This window comes from Hypomesus nipponensis, chromosome 11 (genome assembly GCF_054491055.1).
Source record: "Hypomesus nipponensis isolate SF chromosome 11, ASM5449105v1, whole genome shotgun sequence".
Lineage (NCBI taxonomy): Eukaryota > Metazoa > Chordata > Actinopteri > Osmeriformes > Osmeridae > Hypomesus > Hypomesus nipponensis.
This window is the reverse complement of record NC_140371.1, coordinates 23,186,641-23,210,892: the sequence shown is the minus strand read 5'-3', so window position 1 is coordinate 23,210,892 and position 24,252 is coordinate 23,186,641. Positions and strand designations below refer to the sequence as shown.

General features: G+C 51.5%; 1 protein-coding gene across 8 annotated transcripts in view; it reads right to left on the bottom strand.

The window, feature by feature from the left end:
* fgfr2 (fibroblast growth factor receptor 2) overlaps nucleotides 1-24,252 on the bottom strand; it is a 46,981-nt gene that overhangs the window by 6,469 nt on the left and 16,260 nt on the right. For 2 of the 8 annotated variants that reach the window (XM_084667008.1, XM_084667014.1), the window contains 11 exons: nucleotides 22,038-22,161; nucleotides 16,649-16,839; nucleotides 14,946-15,090; nucleotides 12,329-12,534; nucleotides 11,364-11,503; nucleotides 8,129-8,262; nucleotides 7,704-7,814; nucleotides 6,972-7,162; nucleotides 6,328-6,450; nucleotides 4,549-4,619; nucleotides 1,228-1,365 (listed from right to left, as the gene is read on the bottom strand). In XM_084667008.1, the coding sequence (XP_084523134.1) occupies nucleotides 1,228-1,365; nucleotides 4,549-4,619; nucleotides 6,328-6,450; nucleotides 6,972-7,162; nucleotides 7,704-7,814; nucleotides 8,129-8,262; nucleotides 11,364-11,503; nucleotides 12,329-12,534; nucleotides 14,946-15,090; nucleotides 16,649-16,839; nucleotides 22,038-22,161 (1,574 nt within the window). Of the gene's footprint in view, nucleotides 1-1,227; nucleotides 1,366-4,548; nucleotides 4,620-6,327; nucleotides 6,451-6,971; nucleotides 7,163-7,703; nucleotides 7,815-8,128; nucleotides 8,263-11,363; nucleotides 11,504-12,328; nucleotides 12,535-14,945; nucleotides 15,091-16,095; nucleotides 16,235-16,648; nucleotides 16,840-22,037; nucleotides 22,162-24,252 lie in introns of all 8 variants that reach the window. The other 6 variants (XM_084667011.1, XM_084667015.1, XM_084667010.1 and 3 more) reach the window with 5 other exon arrangements.

Genomic DNA, 24,252 nt, shown 5'->3' with positions numbered 1-24,252 from the left:
CAGTGTGTGTGTGGGGCAGTGTGTGTGTGGGGCAGTGTGTGTGTGGGGCAGTGTGTGTGGGGCAGTGTGTGTGTGGCAGTGTGTGTGTGGCAGTGTGTGTGTGTGGCAGTGTGTGTGTGTGGCAGTGTGTGTGTGGCAGTGTGTGTGTGGGGCAGTGTGTGTGTGGCAGTGTGTGTGTGTGGGGCAGTGTGTGTGTGGGGCAGTGTGTGTGTGGCAGTGTGTGTGTGTGGCAGTGTGTGTGTGGGGCAGTGTGTGTGTGTGGCAGTGTGTGTGTGGGGCAGTGTGTGTGTGTGGCAGTGTGTGTGTGGCAGTGTGTGTGTGGGGCAGTGTGTGTGTGGCAGTGTGTGTGTGGGGCAGTGTGTGTGTGGGGCAGTGTGTGTGTGGGGCAGTGTGTGTGAGGCAGTGTGTGTGGGGCAGTGTGTGTGTGGGGCAGTGTGTGTGAGGCAGTGTATGTGTGGGGCAGTGTGTGTGTGGGGCAGTGTGTGTGAGGCAGTGTGTGTGGGGCAGTGTGTGTGTGGGGCAGTGTGTGTGTGAGGCAGTGTGTGTGTGTGGCAGTGTGTGTGTGGGGCAGTGTGTGTGTGAGGCAGTGTGTGTGGGGCAGTGTGTGTGTGGGGCAGTGTGTGTGTGGGGCAGTGTGTGTGAGGCAGTGTGTGTGTGGGGCAGTGTGTGTGTGGGGCAGTGTGTGTGAGGCAGTGTGTGTGGGGCAGTGTGTGTGTGGGGCAGTGTGTGTGTGGGGCAGTGTGTGTGAGGCAGTGTGTGTGGGGCAGTGTGTGTGTGGGGCAGTGTGTGTGTGAGGCAGTGTGTGTGTGTGGCAGTGTGTGTGTGGGGCAGTGTGTGTGTGGGGCAGTGTGTGTGAGGCAGTGTGTGTGGGGCAGTGTGTGTGTGGGGCAGTGTGTGTGTGGGGCAGTGTGTGTGAGGCAGTGTGTGTGTGGGGCAGTGTGTGTGTTGGGCAGTGTGTGTGAGGCAGTGTGTGTGGGGCAGTGTGTGTGTGGGGCAGTGTGTGTGTGGGGCAGTGTGTGTGAGGCAGTGTGTGTGTGGGGCAGTGTGTGTGTGGGGCAGTGTGTGTGAGGCAGTGTGTGTGGGGCAGTGTGTGTGTGGGGCAGTGTGTGTGAGGCAGTGTGTGTGTGGGGCAGTGTGTGTGTGGGGCAGTGTGTGTGAGGCAGTGTGTGTAAGGCAGTGTGTGTGAGGGGCAGTATGTGTGTGTGTGTGACTGTGTGTGTGTCTTACAGCTCATTGGTGCAGTTGCCAGGCTTGTCCATGCGATGGCCTTCCTTCAGCAGCTTGAAGAGCTCCTCTACTGGGATGCCAGGGTAGGGAGACCCCCCCAGGGTGAAGATCTCCCACATCAGAACCCCAAACGACCAGCTGCCGACATACACACACACAGAAAATTTGTGACTGATTGATGTATGTCATCTGAACATATCCATCTTCAGCTGAATACAACTGACCTAAACCTGAGCACCTGCTACCCAAACATCTCTGCCCCTACTTCCTGCTCTCATCCGGGGCAGCAGCCTCCCTGAGGCTGAGGCAGATATAACACCTGCCTCCCTCCTCTTTCTACCCATCCACCCCCCCTCCCCCTCTCTCTGCTGGAGGGAAGCACCCCCCCTCTCTCTGCTGGAGGGCAGCACCCCCCTCTCTCTGCTGGAGGGAAGCACCCCCCCTCTCTCTGCTGGAGGGCAGCACCCCCCCTCTCTCTGCTGGAGGGCAGCACCCCCCCTCTCTCTGCTGGAGGGCAGCACCCCCCCTCTCTCTCTGCTGGAGGGCAGCACCCCCCCTCTCTCTGCTGGAGGGCAGCACCCCCCTCTCTCTGCTGGAGGGCAGCACCCCCCTCTCTCTCTCTGCTGGAGGGCAGTACCCCCCCTCTCTCTGCTGGAGGGCAGCACCCCCCTCTCTCTCTCTGCTGGAGGGCAGCACCCCCCCTCTCTCTGCTGGAGGGCAGCACCCCCCCTCTCTCTCTGCTGGAGGGCAGCACCCCCCCTCTCTCTGCTGGAGGGCAGCACCCCCCTCTCTCTGCTGGAGGGCAGCACCCCCCCTCTCTCCACTGGAGGGCAGCACCCCCCCTCTCTGCTGGAGGGCAGCACCCCCCCTCTCTCCACTGGAGGGCAGCACCCCCCCTCTCTCCACTGGAGGGCAGCACCCCCCCTCTCTCCACTGGAGGGCAGCACCCCCCCTCTCTCTGCTGGAGGGCAGCACCCCCCTCTCTCCACTGGAGGGCAGCACCCCCCCCTCTCTCTGCTGGAGGGCAGCACCCCCCTCTCTCCACTGGAGGGCAGCACCCCCCCTCTCTCCACTGGAGGGCAGCACCCCCCCTCTCTCCACTGGAGGGCAGCACCCCCCCTCTCTCTGCTGGAGGGCAGCACCCCCCCTCTCTGCTGGAGGGCAGTGCCACCAGCACTAAAAGCTCACAGACAGCCTTTGTCCCTTCGAGCAGACAGGCACACTGAAGCCTTTGTCCAGTCACACGCCAGGCTAAGACAAACAGCGCCTACAGCAGATAGTGCTCCGGGGCCTGTGGTGATCGTTAGTTCACTGGTAACAACATCCTCTACTAAACTGTATCCGGTCCACTCAGTTACCCTAACACCAAGCTGATTACATAAATCATCAGGCTTATCTGCACAAGAATAAACTCCCACTACGAGGGCTTATTTCTACAGAGCATCAATGAATGATCCTGGCAGTGGTGCCAATAACAAAGAGTGTATTATTACACACTTAGAGTGGCCAACACACACAGACAAACACATCACACACTCCCATGTTAGTGACCCTATGAGGCCACTCCTCTGGTTATCCACCCTATCCTAACCCTAACCCGAACACTAACCCTAACCCTAACCCGAACACTAACCCTAACCCTAACCCTAACCCTAACCCTAACCCTAACCCTAACCCGAACACTAACCCGAACACTAACCCTAACCCTAGCCCTAACCCTAACCCTCCCATCTGTTTGTTCCAGCAGCCTGGGTTTGTCCTGTCCTCATTCACAGGATCAGTAACAATGACAAGAAATCTTGCCTGTATTTGCATTAATGGTGTGTTTCTAATCAAACATAAAGCCACACAGTCCTAACGTGTACATACACAGTTGTAATGTTTAGTGATGACTAGATAGTCAGGCAGCACGGCACAGCTTACAGCATCACCTACAGCAGGAGCTCGGCCTCGAGCATCCCGACTGACGTATACCTCTGAAGCACTTGGGCTTACAAAACAACAGCATGTATATTTATGGTCCTAACAGAGAGAAAACAACAGGAATATTAATTTAAAAACCCCTGATCGATATCCATACAAGGCTTTGATTCTGAACTGGTCCGGGGAGAGGGGCTGGGAGGAGGAGAGAGGAAGAAGAGAGAGATGGAGATGAAAGGTTGAGCGGCTGAAGGCTTTGAAAAAGGAGGGGGGGTTAACTAGCCCTTCCCCCTCGGTATATCAGACCCCCCACATGGCTTCACGGTAGCCTGACAACAGCCCTCTCCCTTGGCTAAGGGGCCCACTATGGCTCCCTGTCCCATGAACTCATCCAGGTCCCACCCAACACTGCCGTGTTCCCCTGGGTGCACCTGTCAAAAGAACACGGCACAGATTCCATTTGAATTCATGTAATAATTTAATCTGATGTCATGTATGGATTGTTTGTGCCTTTGGTTTGGTTTTCATGTAACCCCCCCCCTCTAACACCCCCACTCCCCCAAGGCCAATTACTAAAGTGAGTGATGTAGCATCATTAGTGGTGAGCCGAGCACAAAGGGTTGTGCTTGGACTGCCCCCCCCAGGTCTCCCTGGATGTTGATTGGAGGGCTGCCCTGTGGGACAGCATTTGTTCACATATAAACACATAAATTATTTCCTGTAACAGATTACTAAAGTGGGTTAGTGTGTTTGCTACCACGCTACATTGCTGTCTCCCAGCAGTTAGGGTTAGGGCTAGGTTGGGTTAGTGTTCGGGTTAGGGCTAGGGTTAGGGCTAGGTTGGGTTAGTGTTCGGGGAGACTTCCGTGAGGGGCAGGGAGGGGGGTTCTGCCCTGCTTCAAGGGCCTTTGAAGCAGGGCAGATTAGTAACACGGCATTGGCTGCAAGTCTAGCGTGAAATCCTCACTTTCGCCACAGACTGGCCCCCTCCTCCTCTATCTCTCCCCAAAACCTCACTTTCAACCCAAACACCTCCCTGGCCCCCTCCAGCCCCCGTCTATCTTCTTAACTCTACAACTGCAGTAAGAAGCCAGAGGCTGACTTTCACCTGTGTAATAAAAACAGTCTCTGATCATGTAAGTTCACGATGGTGTGTGTTTTTGCACAATGTATGCTTCATGTTTTGGCTGCCCGCAATGTTTTTGGGGCCATCTCGTTGTTTATGATCATTGACCTATGTACTTTTTGTAAAACTCTTTCTTGTAAGTTGCTTTGGATAAAAGCGTCTGCTCAATGAATACATGTCAATGTGTGAAGGAGTGTTTGAGTGACAGAGAGAAGGAGAGAGAGAGGAGAGAGAAAGAGAGAAACAGGGAAGGAGAGAGACAATAAGGTACTTACACGTCACTCTGGTGTGTGTACACTCGGTCAAACAACGCCTCTGGAGCCATCCATTTCACCGGGAGACGACCCTAAACACACACGCACGCACACGCAGAGGGAGTCAGGTAGCTGAGCGGTGAGGGAGTCGGGCTAGTAATCAGAATGTTGCCGGATCGATTCCCCGCCGTGCCAAATGATGTTGTGTCCTTGGGCAAGGCACTTCACCCTACTTGCCTCGGGGGGAATGTACCTGTACTTACAGTTAGTCACTCTGGATAAGAGCGTTTGCTAAATGACTAAATGTAAATGTAGAGGTCAAGGGGTACCATACAATATGAACAGACATTCCTGCGGTCTTTAATTTCTTAATCTGTCAGTATAGACTGCATGCATCAGGTCGCAGGGCAGCGCTCAGCTTCACTAGCAGACAGGCAGCGAGAGAGAGACATGGTCCAAGACTAGGGTTGGATTTCATTTGGATTTTTACAATTCCGAACCGGTACATTAAAAACAATTCCGATTCCTATTCTTGAAAACTGAAAAATTACATTAAAAAAAGGCTCTTTTATAGAGTTTAATGGAATATATTAATGTTTTAAGTAGCTTTCTTAAATATATAATAAGTAACCCTAAGTCACCTAACACACAACTACAATAATTTAACAATAAATAACAGTTACACTATTAACATGTAACAACAAAATACATGTTGTGTTGGTATGCTAACTAAACCAGCTTTAAACTTTAGCAGTTATTTTGCAGAAAAACAACCATATTTGCCTTCTCTGACAAGATACGACACCTCTCCTGACTTATGGCATGTCCTGCACAGGAGAAAACTCTCAGATGGTTTCAAAGAGGCCTGTACACACAGGTATGAGTTTGAAAGGGCAGACAAATTGGGGAGGCTGTCCCGGGGCCAGGGACTGCTGTCCGCAAGCTGTCAAACACGGTGCACCCCTCTGCTTTAAGAAGCATCCCGTGTGTCGCCGCATGTTTCAATAAATTTAACGTGCTTCCCCTTTGCACGTAATCGTTTCAAACATTTGTTGCATTTTGCGATGATGCAATCCATGGCTGTGAAATACACACACTAGCCACACTTTTGACCGCTTCACTTAAGGCATTTTAAATGCACTAAAAGCTAGCTAGCTATTTATGGACTAACAGAGCAAGTGTAATACATTTACTAGCGATCACGTGCAGTGAATTATTATTATGCTTTTATGTCCGTTTTGCTGAGCCCAGAGGGAAAATATGGCATTTTAAAAGTAGCCTACATTTACGGTAGCTAGCTAACGGTAGACTACAGGGAAAGTGTGATATTTTTACGTCCGTTTCGGAGCGACAGAGGGAAAATATTTCAGTCGACACATTAAGTGGAACCGAAATGAGGAACCAAAAATGTGCGTTCTAATCCGGTCCGATTCCTGCCAGTTGCGTAGGAACTGGTTCCATAGTGGAACAGGTTCCATAGCGGAACAGGTTCCATAGTGGAACTGGGTTTGGTTACCCAACTGTATCCAGGACAGGAGAGGTAACCAGGTCCCAGAGAAGGAGGGACCAACAGGGGGGAGGATGGAGGGACCAACAGGGGGGTGGGTGGAGGGACCAACAGGGGGGAGGATGGAGGGACCAACAGGGGGGAGGATGGAGGGACCAACAGGGGGGAGGATGGAGGGACCAACAGGGGGGAGGATGGAGGGACCAACAGGGGGGTGGATGGAGGGATGGACTCTTAAGACAATTAGACTCTCCTTCCACCTGACCTAGCTGGTGGTCAGGGGTGGAACTCACATTGGTGGTTTTCTTATAATAGTCAATGTTGTGGACGTCTCTGGCCAGGCCAAAGTCTGCAATCTTCATGAAGTTGCTCTCCGTCACCAGGACATTCCTCGCCGCCAGGTCTCTATGGATACACTGAGGGAGGGAGGGAGGGAGGGAGGGAGGGCATGATAAGGTTACTTCACTGCAATATGGCACCAAAATGGAGGGTGAACTTTGCTAGAAATTATGTTTATGAAGAATGTGAGGCCTTAGGAACACGTGAAGCAGCAGAGGGTTGACTGACTGGCATGAACTCTCACACACACACACACACACACAAACAAACACTACAGACACACACTACACACACTACACACACATACACGCAGTGTTTGTGAGCATAGCTGTGCGTGCAAGGGCATGTGTAGAAGCAAGTGTGTGTGTGTGTGTGTATCTGTCTGTGTGTGTGTGTGTGTATCTGTCTGTGCGTGTGTGCTCTGTCACATTCCAGCAAAGAGAGAGAGCGTGAGGGGAGTTGGGTTAACTTGTCTGTTCTCCTGCCGGCAGGACACTGGGAAAACACGTCTCTCCCCTCTCTCCCCAGTTTGGTCTCACACAGCCTGCGTGTGTGTTTGTGTGTCTGTGTTTGTATGAATGTGTGTGTGTGTGTGTACCTTTTGTGAGGCGAGGTACTCCATCCCCCGGGCCACCTGGTAGGTACAGGAGACCAGGTCCTTGAAGGTGAGCTGCTCGTCAGGGCAGCGGGCAATGTCGTAGGAGTAGTCCATCCCTGGGGGCCGACGGGCGCGCAGGTACTCCCTCAAGTTCCCCTTGGAGGCATACTCCACAATCACATACAGGGGACCTGCACACACACACACATATATATATATATATATTATATATAAGATAAGATAATCCCCGATATACACACACATATATACACATATATACACATACATATATACACATATACACACACACATATACACACATATATACACATATACACACATACATATACACACATATAAATATATACATACACCAGTTTGTTTGTCTATCCCAGAGTGGCCTGACCATTCACTCCCATTCAAAATGGTGTTATTCCTAACCTGAAGCCCTAACCCTAACCCTAACCCTAACCTAACCCTTTAATGTCATTCTGATTCTGACCCTAAAACAACCTGACTAAAGTATGTGTGCTGTGTCCCTGAGCCCCGTTGCATGTTTAGCATGTTTCACCATACTTCTGAGGACATTCGGTTCCTATAAAGGTAGTTAACAAGACCACACACACACACACTCACCATCCTGTGTAAACACACACACACACTCACCATCCTGTGTAAACACACACACACACTCACCATCCTGTGTAAACACACACACACACACACACTCACCATCCTGTGTGCATGCCCCCAGCAGGTTGATTATGTTCTTGTGCTTCCCAATCATCTTCATCATCTCCATCTCCGACACCAGGTCTGACAGGTCCTTCTCAGTGGCATCGTCTGCAGGGATGAGAGACACTGTCAACACCCCAGTCCTGACCCCTGACCCCCTAGGGTGACCCCTCCGTGACCCCCCCACCGTGCCTACATAACTACTACTATCTTCCATGGTTCGTTACACAGAATCATGACAGGATGGTCTAGTGTCATAGCACAGAGAGACTGACAGGATGGTCTAGTGTCATAGCACAGAGAGACTGGTAGGTGTGGTATGGTGTGAGGAGAGGTATTGAAAGGTATGGTATGGAGAGGGAGGTTTGAGGTGAGGTATGGTGTGGGAGGTGTGAGGTGCACGTGGAGCCGGGTACACTTACAGAAGCGCCTACCTTTCAGCATCTTGACTGCTACGGTCACGGCCTCCTTGGGCTTTTCCTTGTCAATGCCCAGGGCCTCGGCCATCACCACCTGGCCAAAGCAGCCCTCCCCCAGGGGCTTGCCCAGGGTCAGCCTGGGGATGGGGGGGAGGGGGAAGAGAGGGGAGAGAAAAATGTTATAGGGATGAATCACTGGGATCAGGGCTGGAAAACAAGCAAGATCTCAGCTGCTCTTTGGTAGCAAGAGACTACACTGACTACTAACCCTAACCCTAACAACATTAACAGGTACAGGAGCCACTTCCTCTCTCTCCACACCTCCTTCTCCCTCTCTCTCTCTCTATCTCTCTCTCTCTCTCTCTCTCTCTCTCTCTCTCTCTCTCTCTTTCTCTCTCTCTCTCTCTCCATATCTGCTTCTCCCTCCCTCTCTCTCTCTCTCTCTCTCTCTCTCTCTCTCTCTCTCTCTCCCTTTCTCTCCACATCTCCTTGTCTCTTCCTCCCTCCACAACTCCCTCCCCCCCTCTCTCTCTCTCTCTCACTCTCTCTCTCTACACCTCCCTCTCCCTCCCTCTCTCTTCCTCTCTCCACACCTCCCTCTCTATCTCTCTCTCTCTCTCTCCCTCTCACTCTCTCTCTCTCTCCACACCTCCCTCTCTATCTCTCTCTCTCTCACTCTCTCTCTCTCTCCACACCTGCCCCTCTCTTCCTCCCTCCACACCTCCCTCTCCCTCACTCCCCCTCTCTCTCTCTCCACACCTCCCTCTCCCTCCCTCTCTCCACACCTCCCTCTTTCCACCCCTCCCACTCTCCCTCTCTCGCCCTCCTTCTCCTTATTTCCATACCTCCCTCTCTCCACACCTCTCTCTCCCTCCCTCTCACTCTCTCCACACCTCCCTCCCCTTCTCTCCCTCTCCCTCTCTTTATAGCAGACCAAAATAAACAGGTTTGAGAGACAGGGAGAGAGCGAGAGAGAAGGGGAGAGAGAGATGTTCAGAGGGAGTCAGTTTTCTAATCTCCCTCCCTTGGATTTGAACTCGAGTGCTTTATTGGGATAGTGTATATGGACAGTGCCATAGATGATGACTGCCTAATAAGACTAGAAAGATAGGAGAAACACCTCTCTCTAAATATGGATCCTGCCCTGACCTGTTCAATAGCTTATTTTAACAAGTCCTTAAACCTCTTATGCTTGTCACATTACCCACAGGAGTGACCAGCTGTAAACCAGAGGGTTTTCACCACAGTGCCTTGTGAATGCCTGCTGCTGATTGGCCGATCAAACTGTCCATCCCTCATGGCCCTGCTCCTCTGCAGGACCCTAGTTTGACTGGCAGGCATAAGACCCGCCTCGTCTGGTGTAGCGCTGAGGCCTGGTAACACAATCCCCCATCTGTCCTCACACCCAGCCCTGGCGCCATCAACAGCACCCTTTCTGCCCTCCCTCCACCACACATAATCAATGTTATTTTTCCTCCACAAACGTTAGCATTCCAGAACGTTCCACTACAATCCCTCAGGCTTTGTGAGATGACAAGGGAGGGAGGGAGGCAGGGACGGAGGGAGGGAGGAGGACACACAATTGCGTGTTAGAGACAGAAAGAGGATAGAAAGAGAGAGAGTGAGGGATGCATAGAGGGATGCATTCAGAAACCCCCAAAAAACTAAATATTTAAATATTTTCATTAGCAAATCAAATTATCCCTGTCTACAAACAGACAGCCCTTAGTTGAGAAGAAAACATGACTGGTGACTTTTTCTGGCCCTAACACGTGCTGTCAAACTCTCTGGTGAGGAAGGGTCTGAGAGCTTGGTCCATATAGGTAAAGTCTCACACAAACACGACCACACTGTCAAACTCTCACACAAACAACCATGCTCCAGTAGGCAAGTATGCGGAGGTTTTGAGGAGGCTCTGTGTGTCCAGACTGAAGCACCAGACTGAGCCTCTCCGAGCTGCATCCCTGTAGGTCTCTGACCCTGTAGGACTCTGACCCTGTAGGTCTCTGACCCTGTAGGTCTCTGACCCTGCAGGACTCTGACCCTGCAGGACTCTGACCCTGCAGGACTCTGACCCTGTAGGTCTCTGACCCTGTAGGTCTCTGACCCTGTAGGACTCTGACCCTGTAGGTCTCTGACCCTGTAGGTCTCTGACCCTGCAGGACTCTGACCCTGCAGGACTCTGACCCTGTAGGTCTCTGACCCTGTAGGTCTCTGAACCTGTAGGTCTCTGACCCTGTAGGTCTCTGACCCTGTAGGTCTCTGAACCTGTAGGTCTCTGACCCTGTAGGTCTCTGACCCTGTAGGTCTCTGACCCTGTAGGACTCTGACCCTGTAGGTCTCTAACCCTGTAGGTCTCTGACCTAGTAGGACTCTGACCCTGTAGGTATCTGTAGGACTCTGACCCTGTAGGTCTCTAACCCTGTAGGTCTCTGACCCTGTAGGTCTCTGACCCAGTAGGACTCTGACCCTGTAGGTATCTGTAGGACTCTGACCCTGTAGGTCTCTAACCCTGTAAGACTCTGACCCTGTAGGTCTCTAACCCTGTAGGTCTCTGACCTAGTAGGACTCTGACCCTGTAGGTATCTGTAGGACTCTGACCCTGTAGGTCTCTAACCCTGTAGGTCTCTGACCCAGTAGGACTCTGACCCAGTAGGACTCTGACCCAGTAGGACTCTGACCCTGTAGGTCTCTAACCCTGTAGGTCTCTGACCCAGTAGGACTCTGACCCAGTAGGTATCTGTAGGACACTGACCCTGTGGGGCTCTAACCCTGTAGTACTCTGACCGGTGTATGTGTGTGCGTGTGAGGTGGGGGGTGTATACTTATGTGTATGTGTGTGTATGTGTGAGGGTGTCAGATTACCAAGTAATGACTCACTGTACTCCATCACTGGTTAATCATTACAGAGCTGCGTTTTAACAACAAACTTTACACACTTCTGGAGCTGCTATCACAGCCCCTCTCATCTTCCCACAGCCCCCAACAGCCCACCAAAGCCCATTATCCCCTGACATAACACTTCCTGTTAGCACACTACAAAGGCAATGTTAATTAAAGTCAAATCAGCCACAAGCTATCGCTGGGCCAAACTAGACTTTAATATGCTGTAACCCTGACCTAGCTGGGTTTACTTGTTTTTATCCTGAAATGTCACATTGTTGGAAAGGTCTATGCCCACACACAAACATACTCCATTGCCCTTCCACCCAACACCTTTTGACCCCTTCCCCCTCACCTGTCTCTGGAGAACTCCCAGCGGGGGTCCTCCGGGACGTCGTACTCGGGGATGGGGTCGTCGTGGGCAGAGCTTCGGCGTGTTGTGATGCGTACTAGCGGCGTGCTGGAGTTCATGGAGGAGCTGGAATCAGCAGACACCTGCAAGAAGGCATGGCTGATCACCTGGGACTGCACAACACAGAGGAAGAGCTACAAAGGCATGACTAGAGGGGCGTGTGTGTGGGGGGGTAGGGCATGTGGGGGGGTAGGGCATGTGGGGGGGTAGGGCATGTGGGGGGGTAGGGCATGTGGGGGGGTAGGGCATGTGGGGGGGAGTTGGGGGTGGGCGGGATGGGTTTGTGTGCAAGGCTGGTAATAATTCCCGTAACTTGAATGTCACATTTTCACTATAGATGTCTTTAGAGTATTTCAGTATTGCTCCAATCAAACACTGACAAGCAGGAGACCTGCAGCCAGGGTGACCAGGTCAGTCCATCAGTCCTCTCCTCCTTCCGGCCTTACCTTCCCTTGGCACTGGACGCCTCTGTCCCAGGACTGCTGGGGCTCTCTGCAGGATGCACTCACCAGGAAGATGCTAGTGGAGGCCCTAGCTAGCGTAGCTGCTAGCTAGCAGTGCTAACCACACAGCAAGGGGGGGGGGCTGAGGGCCGGTGCTAATCGTTAGCTGCTCTCCCATGCAGGATACTTCAACACCTGGTGTCCCTACCCTAGATAGCTCTCTCTGCATAGCTTTCAAATCAGCAGAACTCAAACACAGAGCAAGATCCAATACTTTTATATATTATTTTAGTATTCAGTTCTGTTAACTGTGTTTGTGTCAACAGACCTGTTTTTTGTTCTCTAAAGACTTGTGTCAGTGTGTGTATAACGTGTATATAGACTACGTGTGTGTGTGTGTGTGTGTGTGGAGCCTGACCTTCCTCTAGGGGTGTTAGATGCCTTTGGAACTCTTTATCTACTTTCTGTTACCTGGCGGCGGAGGGGGATCTGCTTGCTCAGCTTGTGAACGGCAGGCTGACCCCCGAAGTCTGGCTTCTTGGCTGTGTTCCTCATCCTGCACACCACCACGATCACCACCATGCATGCGATCAGGAACACGCCCACGCAGTAGATACCGATCTCCACATAATCCGGAGAGGTCAGGCCAGTGACAGGCTCGTCCGTGTTGGCTGCAGGAGGAGGTCAGGAGGAGGAGGTCAGGAGGAGGTCAGGAGGAGGAGGAGGAGGTCAGGAGGAGGAGGTCAGGAAGAGGTCAGGAGGAGGGGGTCAGCAGGAGGTGAGGAGGAGGAGGTCACAAGGAGGTCAGGAGGAGGTCAGGAGGAGGTCAGGAGGAGGAGGAGGTCAGAAGGAGGGGGTCAGGAGGAGGTCAGGAGGAGGTCAGGAGGAGGAGGAGGTCAGGAGGAGGTCAGCAGGAGGTCAGGGGGAGGAGGAGGAGGTCAGGAGGAGGAGGAGGTCAGGAGCAGGAGGAGGTCAGGAGGAGGAGGAGGTCAGGAGGAGGTCAGCAGGAGGTCAGGGGGAGGAGGAGGAGGTCAGGAGGAGGAGGAGGTCAGGAGGAGGAGGAGGTCAGGAGGAGGAGGAGGTCAGGAGGAGGAGGGGGTCAGGAGGAGGAGGGGGTCAGGAGGAGGTCACGAGGAGGTCAGGAGGAGGAGGAGGTCAGGAGGAGGAGGAGGTCAGGAGGAGGAGGGGGTCAGGAGGAGGTCAGGAGGAGGTCAGGAGGAGGAGGAGGTCAGGAAGAGGAGGAGGAGGTCAGGAGGGGGTCAGGGGGAGGTCAGAAGGAGGGCAGGAGGAGGTCAGGAGAAGGAGGAGGGCAGGAGGAGGAGGTCAGTCTTGCCTACGGGAGACCACACAGGGACGAAAAAGCTCACACACACACAAGTATAAACACACACACACACACACCCTAGACATGAACACACACACCCTATGCATGAACAGACACACACACCCTTCACGTGAACAACATGGTAAATCTAATAGACAAACAAGAACAGACTAACAATAGTAATGATGACACAAGCACACACACACAGGGACAAATGGAACATAAATAATGACATCACCAGATGGACAAACATAAACAACAAGAAAAAGTGTGTAAACCTGCCCTCCTACTCTCTCCTACTCTCTCCCACTCCCCCCTCCTCTTCATCAAGCAGCTAAGACCCAGGGAAGGTAGACAGGACCCAGGGCAGGTAGACAGGACATGGAACTGACCATAAAAGGGAAGTGTGTTGAAAAGGAGTGCTTCTTGAATGAGCTCTGTATTCAGCCTGAGCTGATATCTGCTCTCTATGCTACATACACACACACACGTGTGCACACACACACACGCGCATGCATGGAACAATACATGCTTCACTTCAGACCGCATGTGAGTGAGTGGTGTCCTTTGTGGTTGTATATGACCTAAGCTTCATGTGGAGGGAATGGTCTGTGTGTGTGTGTGTGTGTGTGGGTGTGTGTATAGCAGCAGCAGCCTGTTCCATTATGCATGTCTGTCATCCAGGCCTCAAACAAGCCTCATGTGCAGTGGTGGTTTAATCCATGTAGGACCTTCCTGAACCTCTGTCCCACAACCCCAGCACACACACACCTCACACACCTCACACACCTCACACACTTACAGGCACCATAGATGCACTTACTGCCAGGGCAACAAATACATCATATTATTCCAGATCAAATCCCATGACTGTGATTAGGATTGGTTGTTTTGAGATGAAACAGGGCTGGTATTTCTGTGGACACTAGGGGTGTTTCTTTAGCAGTTGTGTGTTTAGGTTCGAGTCTAGCTGCCTCCCTTCTAACTGGTTCCCAGACATGTGGCTCATGGAGATGTGCAGCCTGTGTGCTCTGTTACACACTGACTTGACACAGACAAACTAAAGACAGACAGATAGAGGAAATGTAAAATACACACACTTACAACGGTAACAAACACCTTAAACAAATGCATACAGATATGATTCATTCTCCATACATTACACGGATGAGCTCTGGTCACTGAGAAAGTCAAGCTAGGCTGGCTGTGACTTCCTGATTCTTAAACTACATCTACTGAAGCACCTGAACACATCATCAATGGGCATTCAGACAAACACACACACATGCTCCATTGTCAAGATGAGGGAGAGAGACAGGGAGAGAGACAGGGAGAGAGACATATGAAGAAGGGAAGGAGGAAGGCAGCCCTCTGTGGAGCATGGAGACACTTGAGATGTTCTGGCCAGGCAAGGTTAGGGTCACAGTGATAATCAGCCCAGTTCAGTCCAGCCTTCTGGCCAAGGTATTCAACAGGTCGCCCATCTGAATAACAGAATATATATTCTCTCCCATTTCACTGGACTGGAAATTGCCTGTGCTAGTTCATAAGAGTAATTTAACATAATCTAAAATTGGAGTTTGTGTCTTCCACTCCAGAGGGGCTGCTTGCCTCCCGTTTTCATGGAAATAACATGAACCCACGGCAGATAAGGAAAGGAGGAGGGGAGGGGAAGGAGAGGAGGAGGAGGAGGGGAGGAGGCAGAGGAGGATGGAGAGGATGGAGAGGAGGGTGAAGACAGAATGTGAGGGTATATACCTGGAAGCACCGTCAACCAAGCAGTGTGATAGGAGATCCCAATAGAATTACCAGCCAAGCACGTATACTCCCCAGCATCCTCCAGAGTTACATTGGGCAAGAAGAGGACTTCAATCTCCTTATCCGTGGTGTTAACACCTGCGGTCTGGGAGAGGGGGAGGAGGAGGAGGACGAGGAGGAGGAAGAAGAGGAGCAGGACGAGGAGTATAGCAGGACGAGGAGGAGGTCAAGAGTTTAGAGATTGAAGGAAGGGTGAAGAGAGGGGAGGGAGAGGGGAGGGGAAAAGGAGGAGGAGGAAGCAGAGAGATACAGTGAGACCCAGAACACCAGGAGAGAGAGGGGCTGGATGATGTCCTTCATCCTCCATAAAGATGGGAGCTTCCAAGGGGGAGTGGAGAGCATACAAAACAAACATACCCTGTAGAGAAGACATAGACACCCTGTACCAGCACATTAGGAGAAAAGACAACACTGTCAGGTCCCTTCACCAACCAACCAATGAGCAGTTCACCATTGACCTGGTTACATGCACAGGTACACACAGACACACACACCACGGGGAGAGACATGGAGAGCACCCTACTGCAGCACACAACACCCTGCCAGGTGAGAGAGGAGTAGAGAGAGAACAACAGGTAGATGGAGGGAGAGAGAAAGAGAGAGAGGGAGAGAGAGAGAGAGAGAGAGAGAGAGAGAGAGAGAGAGAGAGAGAGAGAGAGGGAGGGAGGGATAGAGATAAGGAGAGAGAGATAAGGAGAGGGAGAGAAAGAAAGAGATAAGGAGAGAGAGAGAGAGATAAGGAGAGAGAGAGAACCCTGCCAGGTGAGAGAGGAGTAGAGAGAGAACAACAGGTAGATGGAGGGAGAGAGAGAGAGAGAGAGAGAGAGAGAGAGAGAGAGAGAGAGGGGGGGGGGGGTGGTGGAAGGAAGTGTTGCAGGATGTGGGTGTGCAAACCCAGAGGTGTTTCCATGGCAGCAGTCACAGTACAGCAGCTGAGATAGTAGGAGAGAACCCAGGACCAGACCACTAGGACCAGAACCAGAACCAGGACCAGGACCAGGACCAGACCACCACAGCACACCAGCAGGTCAGTGACAGGTAGAGGCCAGCAGGGAGCAGGGTCAGGGGTCGAGGTTCAGGGCTCTGTTACCTGGGATCACCGTCAGCCAGCCAGACTGGCTGACGTCTCCTATATAGTTGGAGACTTTACAGGTGTACTCCCCCGCATCCTCCTCCGTCACGTTGGACAGGGTCAGCACCTCCACATCAGAGCTGTTTATGCCCGAACGCTGGTGGCCACGCATGCACACACACACACACACACACAGGGCAGCAAAGGGGCATAAGCCTGTTATTCTTCAGGCTGTGCAGAGTAGCAGGCTGGTTGAAGGGCCCCACAGGAACACAGTCACATTCAGGTACATGAAGCTCAACTTCCTCATGAAGAAAACAAGATTTTAAAACAAGTTTCAAAACATTTACATACATATACAGCTCTTCAACTGCAAACACAGTCTCTGTAATCAAATGTTAAGGTGAGAAAACAAAAATGGAGAGGCTAGGTAGCTCAGGTAACCAGAGAGAGAGGCTAGGTAGCTCAGGTAACCAGAGAGAGAGGCTAGGTAGCTCAGGTAACCAGGTATCACAGGTACTACTGTCCCTACTTGTGTCCCAGGAACAGCCAGTGAGAGGTGGGATCCTACCTTGAGCACGCGTATGTAAGGATGTCCGTCAGGCCCCACGTGGCTCCCGTTCTTCTGGATGTGCTGCAGCCACTGGATGTGGGGCTGGGCGTCACTGTACACCTTGCACACAAAGCGAGCATCCTCCCCCACGTGGACCGTAGTGTTGGCCGGAAGCCCTGCCTGCAGGATGGGCCTGTGAGGGGAGCGCTCTGAGGAACACAGAAACAGGGGGGGGGGGGGGGTTAACTGGAGTGCTGTGTTTGTGTGTAGGTGTGTGTATAGGTGGGTGTGTGAATGTTGCAGCAGGTTAGGTGATGTCACAGCCTCATATCTCTTATCCTGGTGAGCGTTAGGTCTCCTGGAACAAGCAGAGAGTTATATTCCTGATAAGACGTTGGCACGGCCATGTTTGGAGACAAACTGAATTTTGTTGAGCACAGGTGTTCTGTAGCCTCAGTGTGTGTTTGTAAGTAGGTGTGTGTGTATAGGTGTGTGTGTATAGGTGTGTGTGTATGTGTGTGTGTGTGTGTGTAAGTGTGCGTGTGTGTCAGGCCATCTAAAACACATGAAGCAGTCTGACATGTAAGAACTAGAGTTGATCTGCAGGTTGCTAAGCTTGAGGCAGCCTGACTGAGGCAGCCTGACTGAGGCAGCCTGACTGAGGCAGCCTGACTGAGGCAGCCTGACTGAGGCAGCCTGACTGAGGCAGCCTGACTGAGGCAGCCTGACTGAGGCAGCCTGACTGAGGCAGCCTGACTGAGGCAGCCTGACTGAGGCAGCCTGACTGAGGCAGCCTGACTGAGGCAGCCTGACTGAGGCAGCCTGACTGAGGCAGCCTGACTGAGGCAGCCTGACTGAGGCAGCCTGACTGAGGCAGCCTGACTGAGGCAGCCTGACTGAGGCAGCCTGACTGAGGCAGCCTGACTGAGGCAGCCTGACTGAGGCAGCCTGACTGAGGCAGCCTGACTGAGGCAGCCTGACTGAGACTATCTGCCTCAGGCAGACTCGAACTATCTGCATTCTTTTGCAAGCAAACATTTGGCCTGCAAATCCAAACAGAGCAAGACCTGTAGAACAAAGAGCTCTTTCACACAGTCTCCTGCCTCCACTATCACAGAACAGCCCTCCCCCCTTTGACAGCACCCCCTGCTGACACACACACACATCCATACACACACATCCATACACACACACACATCCATACAAAAATGACGTCAATCCATCCAGGGCAGTAGGGGAGGGCAGGGGATCATTTGAAGAAGGAGGGATTAAATATAAGGAAGGAGGAGAGAAAGGAGAGGAGAGAAGGCTGAGGGGGTATTAGAGGAAGGAATAAAGAGATCACAATAGATTAAAAAAAGAGAAGAGTTTTAGTGCAGGAAGAGAGAAAGGTAGAGACTCATCATGAGCCCAGTCTGTTCTCCACCAGGAGTCAGATCAGAGGCTCCACCCTCCTCCTCCCCCTCTCTCTCTACACCCTCCTCCGCCCCCTCCTCTCCCTCTCTCCTTCTTCCTGCACATTCCTAGGGCTCATGGTGTTTGTTGTCTCTCTCTCTTTCCCCCTCCTTCCCTCCCTCTCTCTCTTTTCTCTTTCACATGCCTCATTTCTCTCTTCACACAGTATTATAGGAGAAAGGGAGTTGGGTAGCCAAACCCTCACCCTCTCACCACCAGTATTTACAACAACAAGACAGACCTGAACACTAGCTGTCTACTGTAGGATTACAATTCCACAAAAAACTACATTTAAGTTCAATATGAAAAAATAAATACTTGTGGGGTTTCTAAATGCAAAAGAGAGTTTAGACTTGCTAACACAGATCTAACTTTTGTCTGAACAAGAACTGTATACAGCAAATACTTTGTTCAAGTTAGAGATGTTGGACCAGCTAGTGTGAACGAGGCTCACTGGACTGCCAGAGAGAAAACCATGCTGCATGGCTCCGACCAACCTGCTGACAATACAGATCTGTAGAGCAACTCACTTACAAATGGAGAAAGGGGTTTGGTGGGGGAGGAGGTCAAAAGCGTTTCCTTAAAGGCCGATTGACCCCAAACCAGAGAACCACAGTGACCCACTGAATGAGGCACAGAGATGGAGAATGAGGGAAAACCTTCAACGGAGGGAGAGGAGAGGAGGACAGAGAGGAGAGGAGGACAGAGAGAAGAGGAGGACAGAGGTTTTTGAAAACCACAACCATGTTCCGCTTTCTCTGCTACCACATGAAACACTCCCCACAACCGACCAGGCGGAACAGCTGGGGTTTACAGTGACACACACACACACACACACACAGCAGGGGCTCTACACAGTGTTGCCTTAAAGCACACATGAGGAGGGACAGGCATTGACAGATATGAACATAAAAACAGGCAGAGAGACAAAGGGACACCTAGCTGGTAACAGTGAGGTGGATCTCAGTAACAGTGAGGTGGATCTCAGTAACAGTGGGGTGGATCTCAGTAACAGTGGGGTGGATCTCAGTAACAGTGAGGTGGATCTCAGTAACAGTGAGGTGGATCTCAGTAACAGTGGGGTGGATCTCAGTAACAGTGAGGTGGATCTCAGTAACAGTGGGGTGGATCTCAGTAACAGTGGGGTGGATCTCAGTAACAGTGGGGTGGATCTCAGTAACAGTGAGGTGGATCTCAGTAACAGTGGGGTGGATCTCAGTAACAGTGGGGTGGATCTCAGTAACAGTGAGGTGGATCTCAGTAACAGTGGGGTGGATCTCAGTAACAGTGAGGTGGATCTCAGTAACAGTGAGGTGGATCTCAGTAACAGTGGGGTGGATCTCAGTAACAGTGGGGTGGATCTCAGTAACAGTGAGGTGGATCTCAGTAACAGTGGGGTGGATCTCAGTAACAGTGGGGTGGATCTCAGTAACAGTGAGGTGGATCTCAGTAACAGTGGGGTGGATCTCAGTAACAGTGGGGTGGATCTCAGTAACAGTGGGGTGGATCTCAGTAACAGTGGGGTGGATCTCAGTAACAGTGGGGTGGATCTCAGTAACAGTGGGGTGGATCTCAGTAACAGTGGGGTGGATCTCAGTAACAGTGAGGTGGATCTCAGTAACAGTGGGGTGGATCTCAGTAACAGTGGGGTGGATCTCAGTAACAGTGGGGTGGATCTCAGTAACAGTGAGGTGGATCTCAGTAACAGTGGGGTGGATCTCAGTAACAGTGGGGTGGATCTCAGTAACAGTGGGGTGGATCTCAGTAACAGTGAGGTGGATCTCAGTAACAGTGGGGTGGATCTCAGTAACAGTGGGGTGGATCTCAGTAACAGTGGGGTGGATCTCAGTAACAGTGGGGTGGATCTCAGTAACAGTGGGGTGGATCTCAGTAACAGTGGGGTGGATTTCAGTAACAGTGGGGTGGATCTCAGTAACAGTGGGGTGGATCTCAGTAACAGTGGGGTGGATCTCAGTAACAGTGGGGTGGATCTCAGTAACAGTGGGGTGGATCTCAGTAACAGTGGGGTGGATCTCAGTAACAGTGGGGTGGATCTCAGTAACAGTGGGGTGGATTTCAGTAACAGTGGGGTGGATCTCAGTTACCTGTCCTGCTCTCAGCACTGAAAGCATGAGCAGACAACATGGAGTCCCCAAGCAGTGTTCTACTGGACCTGACTACAGCACTGTCTCAATACACACACATACACACACACACATGCATACACACACATACATACAATACACACAGATACATACAAACGCACAGCCTCTTCCTTTCCCTGCAGCACACAAAAAATCTAAGTGCGGTAGCAGTTACTTGACCAGGATCCATTCACCCGAATAAAATCTAAATCAATCTGTCAATGAAGTAAGGGAGGTATTTCGGGCTGGCAGGGCTGGGGTTCTGAGGCGCTGTGTGTAGGCCCTCTGCTTTGTATGTATGAAACTCCTCCAGAGGCCAGTTAAAGCAGGAGAGGCTGCTCAAACTCTGTTTTCAGATTTCACTGATCCTGCCGGTCATCTGGACCCAGACGCCTGATAACATTATCATTACCCCCCCTGCCCCCCCCCCCCACCGCCATTACCCCCCTGTCCCCCCCCGGCTGCTATTACCCCCCCCTGCACCCCCCCCTCCACCGCCATTACCCCCCCTGCCCCCCCCCGGCTGCTATTACCCCCCCCCCCCCCCCCCTGCCATTACCCCCCAGCCCCTCCGTCCCCCGGTACCCAGAGCCCCCCTCCGTCCCCCGGTACCCAGAGCCCCCCTCCGTCCCCCGGTACCCAGAGCCCCCCTCCGTCCCCCGGTACCCAGAGCCCCCCTCCGTCCCCCATTCACTCCCGGGATCAGAGTAAAGAGTAAAGCTGGTTGGGGGGAGTGAATCTGGAGTGAGACTGAGAGAGAGCTTCCTGCTGGGCAGTAAAGCTGAACCTACCAAACAGCAACTTTGAAGGAAAGCTTTAGCTAATCCCAGGACAAGGGGTCTGCTGAAGGGGAGGACAGGGGTGTGTGTGTGTGTGTGTGCGTGTGAGTGCATGTGTGTGTGCAGCTATAGAAAAAACAAAGTATAAATGTGCAGACAGACAGGCAGTCAGTCAGACAGACAGATTGAGTGCTTTCAGACCCAATGGTCTATCTCGCTCAATACCCACCCTTCCCTTTCAATACCCACCCTTCCCTCTCAATACCCACCCTTCCCTCTCAATACCCACCCTTCCCTCTCAATACCCACCCTTCCCTCTCAATACCCACCTTTCCACCCACTCATTCTGCAAGCTGAGCAAGAAGACACTCGCTCCTCAACACACACAGACTCCCTCCACACACACGCACACACTTTTTCCCCTCCACACACACTCTCCCCTCCACATACACACACTCTCTTTCGCCCCCCCCCCCCCACACACACATGTGTTGGCTCCAAAGTTCAGGGGTTGAGAGAGTTGTGTTTGAACTCTCTGTGTCCTTGTTGAAACACTGCTGACCCCAGTGGTTCTGTTTGTCCAGCGACGCAGGTACAAACACACACACACACAGACGTCACACTGACCAGGTTATGTATAGTGGCCATACAGAGTTAAGCCCAGTTAAGTCACAGATAAGCCCAGACAATAGACAACCGGCTAACCAGGGCTAACCATACAGAACCAGGGCTAACCAGACAGTACTCGGGCTAACCAGACAGTACCAGGGCTAACCAGGGCTAACCAGACAGTAGCAGGGCTAACCATACAGTACCAGGGCTAACCAGAGCTAACCATACAGAACCAGGGCCAACCAGACAGTACTCGGGCTAACCAGACAGTACCAGGGCTAACCAGGGCTAACCAGACAGTACTCGGGCTAACCAGACAGTACCAGGGCTAACCAGACAGTACCAGGGCTAACCAGGGCTAACCAGACAGTAGCAGGGCTAACCAGACAGTAGCAGGGCTAAATGGGGCTAACTCACCCACTACATCCAGGGTGTAGGTGTGGTTTATGGCTCCATACTCATTCTCCACCAGGCAGGTGTAGTTGCCCTTGTCTGACGGCACCACGCTCTCCATGATCAGGGTCCAGTGCTGATGGCGCACCTGAGGAGGGGGGGACAGGGGGGGACAGGCGAGATGACACATATATACACACACAAATCTATCTCAGAAACATACACGTCTAGACACACACACATAACATATACACACACAATCAGCATATACACACGTATACACACTAACTTACTGTTGACAGATGAAGGAAACCACAGAGAGAGAGAGAGAGAGAGAGAGAGAGAGAGAGAGAGAGAGAGAGAGAGAGAGGGAGAGAGAGAGAAAGATAGAGGGAGAGAGAGAGAGAGAGAGAGAGAGAGAGAGAGAGGGAGGGAGGGAGGAAGATAGAGGGAGAAAGATAGAGGGAGAGAGACGGAGGGAGGGAGAGAGAGAGGGAGAGAGAGAGACGGAGGGAGGGAGAGGGAGGGAGGGAGGGAGGGAGAGAGTGAGAGAGAGAGACAGACAGACAGAGAGAGAGACAGAGAGAGACAGAGAGAGAGAGAGACAGAGAGAGAGAGAGAGAGAGAGAGAGAGAGAGAGAGAGAGAGAGAGAGAGAGAGAGAGAGAGAGAGAGAGAGAGAGAGAGGGAGAGAGAGAGAGAGTAAAAGAGAAACAGTAAAAGAGATTGTGAGGGAGAGCCGTGCTGGGTGAGGAGTAGGGTGGCAGTGTGACAGGGGTGGAAATAATATAGTTCATGGTGAGAGATGAGTCCTGGGTAACTGTAACGCTAGCTCTAAGGCTAGTATAGTCGTGGTAACGCTGAGTGCAGATGTCTTTGTCTGGAGTTGAGCTATAATGACACTGTTTACAGAGACAGGGCCATAAGGGGAAACATTACCAGCTACATCAACACATTCTCCTTCTGAACGCCCCTTAAAGAGACATCCGTTTCCTCGTAAACGATCATCCATTAACTAGAACACACACACACACAGACTGTGGTTGGCATCATCCCCTCACTTACTCTACAACACGCCTCTATTAACCTCAGCACATATCTAGGGTGGTAACCATATCAGTCCAGTATTCCCCACAGAATTCTACCTCTGAATGTGATGCTTGTTGAAATTCAGAGAGAGGGATCCCAGACCCAAACACAGCAAGGTGCTGCAAGACCAACTGCTCTGTCAGACAGGAGGGATTCCTGCAGAGACACGGAGCTGTCAGTAGTGTTTAATGAGGAGCTGTCACTAGTGTTTAATAAGGAGCTGTCACTAGTGTTTAATAAGGAGCTGTCACTAGTGTTTGATAAGGAGCTGTCACTAGAGTTTAATAAGGAGCTGTCACTAGTGTTTGAAAAAGGAGCTGTCACTAGAGTTTAATAAGGAGCTGTCAGTAGTGTTTAATGAGGAGCCGTCACTAGTGTTTAATGAGGAGCTGTCACTAGTGTTTAATGAGGAGCTGTCACTAGTGTTTGATAAGGAGCTGTCACTAGTGTTTAATAAGGAGCTGTCACTAGTGTTTAATAAGGAGCTGTCACTAGTGTTTAATAAGGAGCTGTCACTAGTGTTTAATGAGGAGCTGTCACTAGTGTTTAATAAGGAGCTGTCACTAGTGTTTGATAAGGAGCTGTCACTAGAGTTTAATAAGGAGCTGTCACTAGAGTTTAATAAGGAGCTGTCACTAGTGTTTGAAAAAGGAGCTGTCACTAGAGTTTAATAAGGAGCTGTCAGTAGTGTTTAATGAGGAGCTGTCACTAGTGTTTAATGAGGAGCTGTCACTAGTGTTTAATGAGGAGCTGTCACTAGTGTTTGATAAGGAGCTGTCACTAGTGTTTAATAAGGAGCTGTCACTAGTGTTTAATAAGGAGCTGTCACTAGTGTTTAATAAGGAGCTGTCACTAGTGTTTAATGAGGAGCTGTCACTAGTGTTTAATAAGGAGCTGTCACTAGTGTTTGATAAGGAGCTGTCACTAGAGTTTAATAAGGAGCTGTCACTAGTGTTTGAAAAAGGAGCTGTCACTAGAGTTTAATAAGGAGCTGTCACTAGTGTTTAATAAGGAGCTGTCAGTAGTGTTTAATGAGGAGCTGTCACTAGTGTTTGATAAGGAGCTGTCACTAGTGTTTAATGAGGAGCTGTCACTAGTGTTTAATAAGGAGCTGTCACTAGTGTTTAATAAGGAGCTGTCACTAGTGTTTA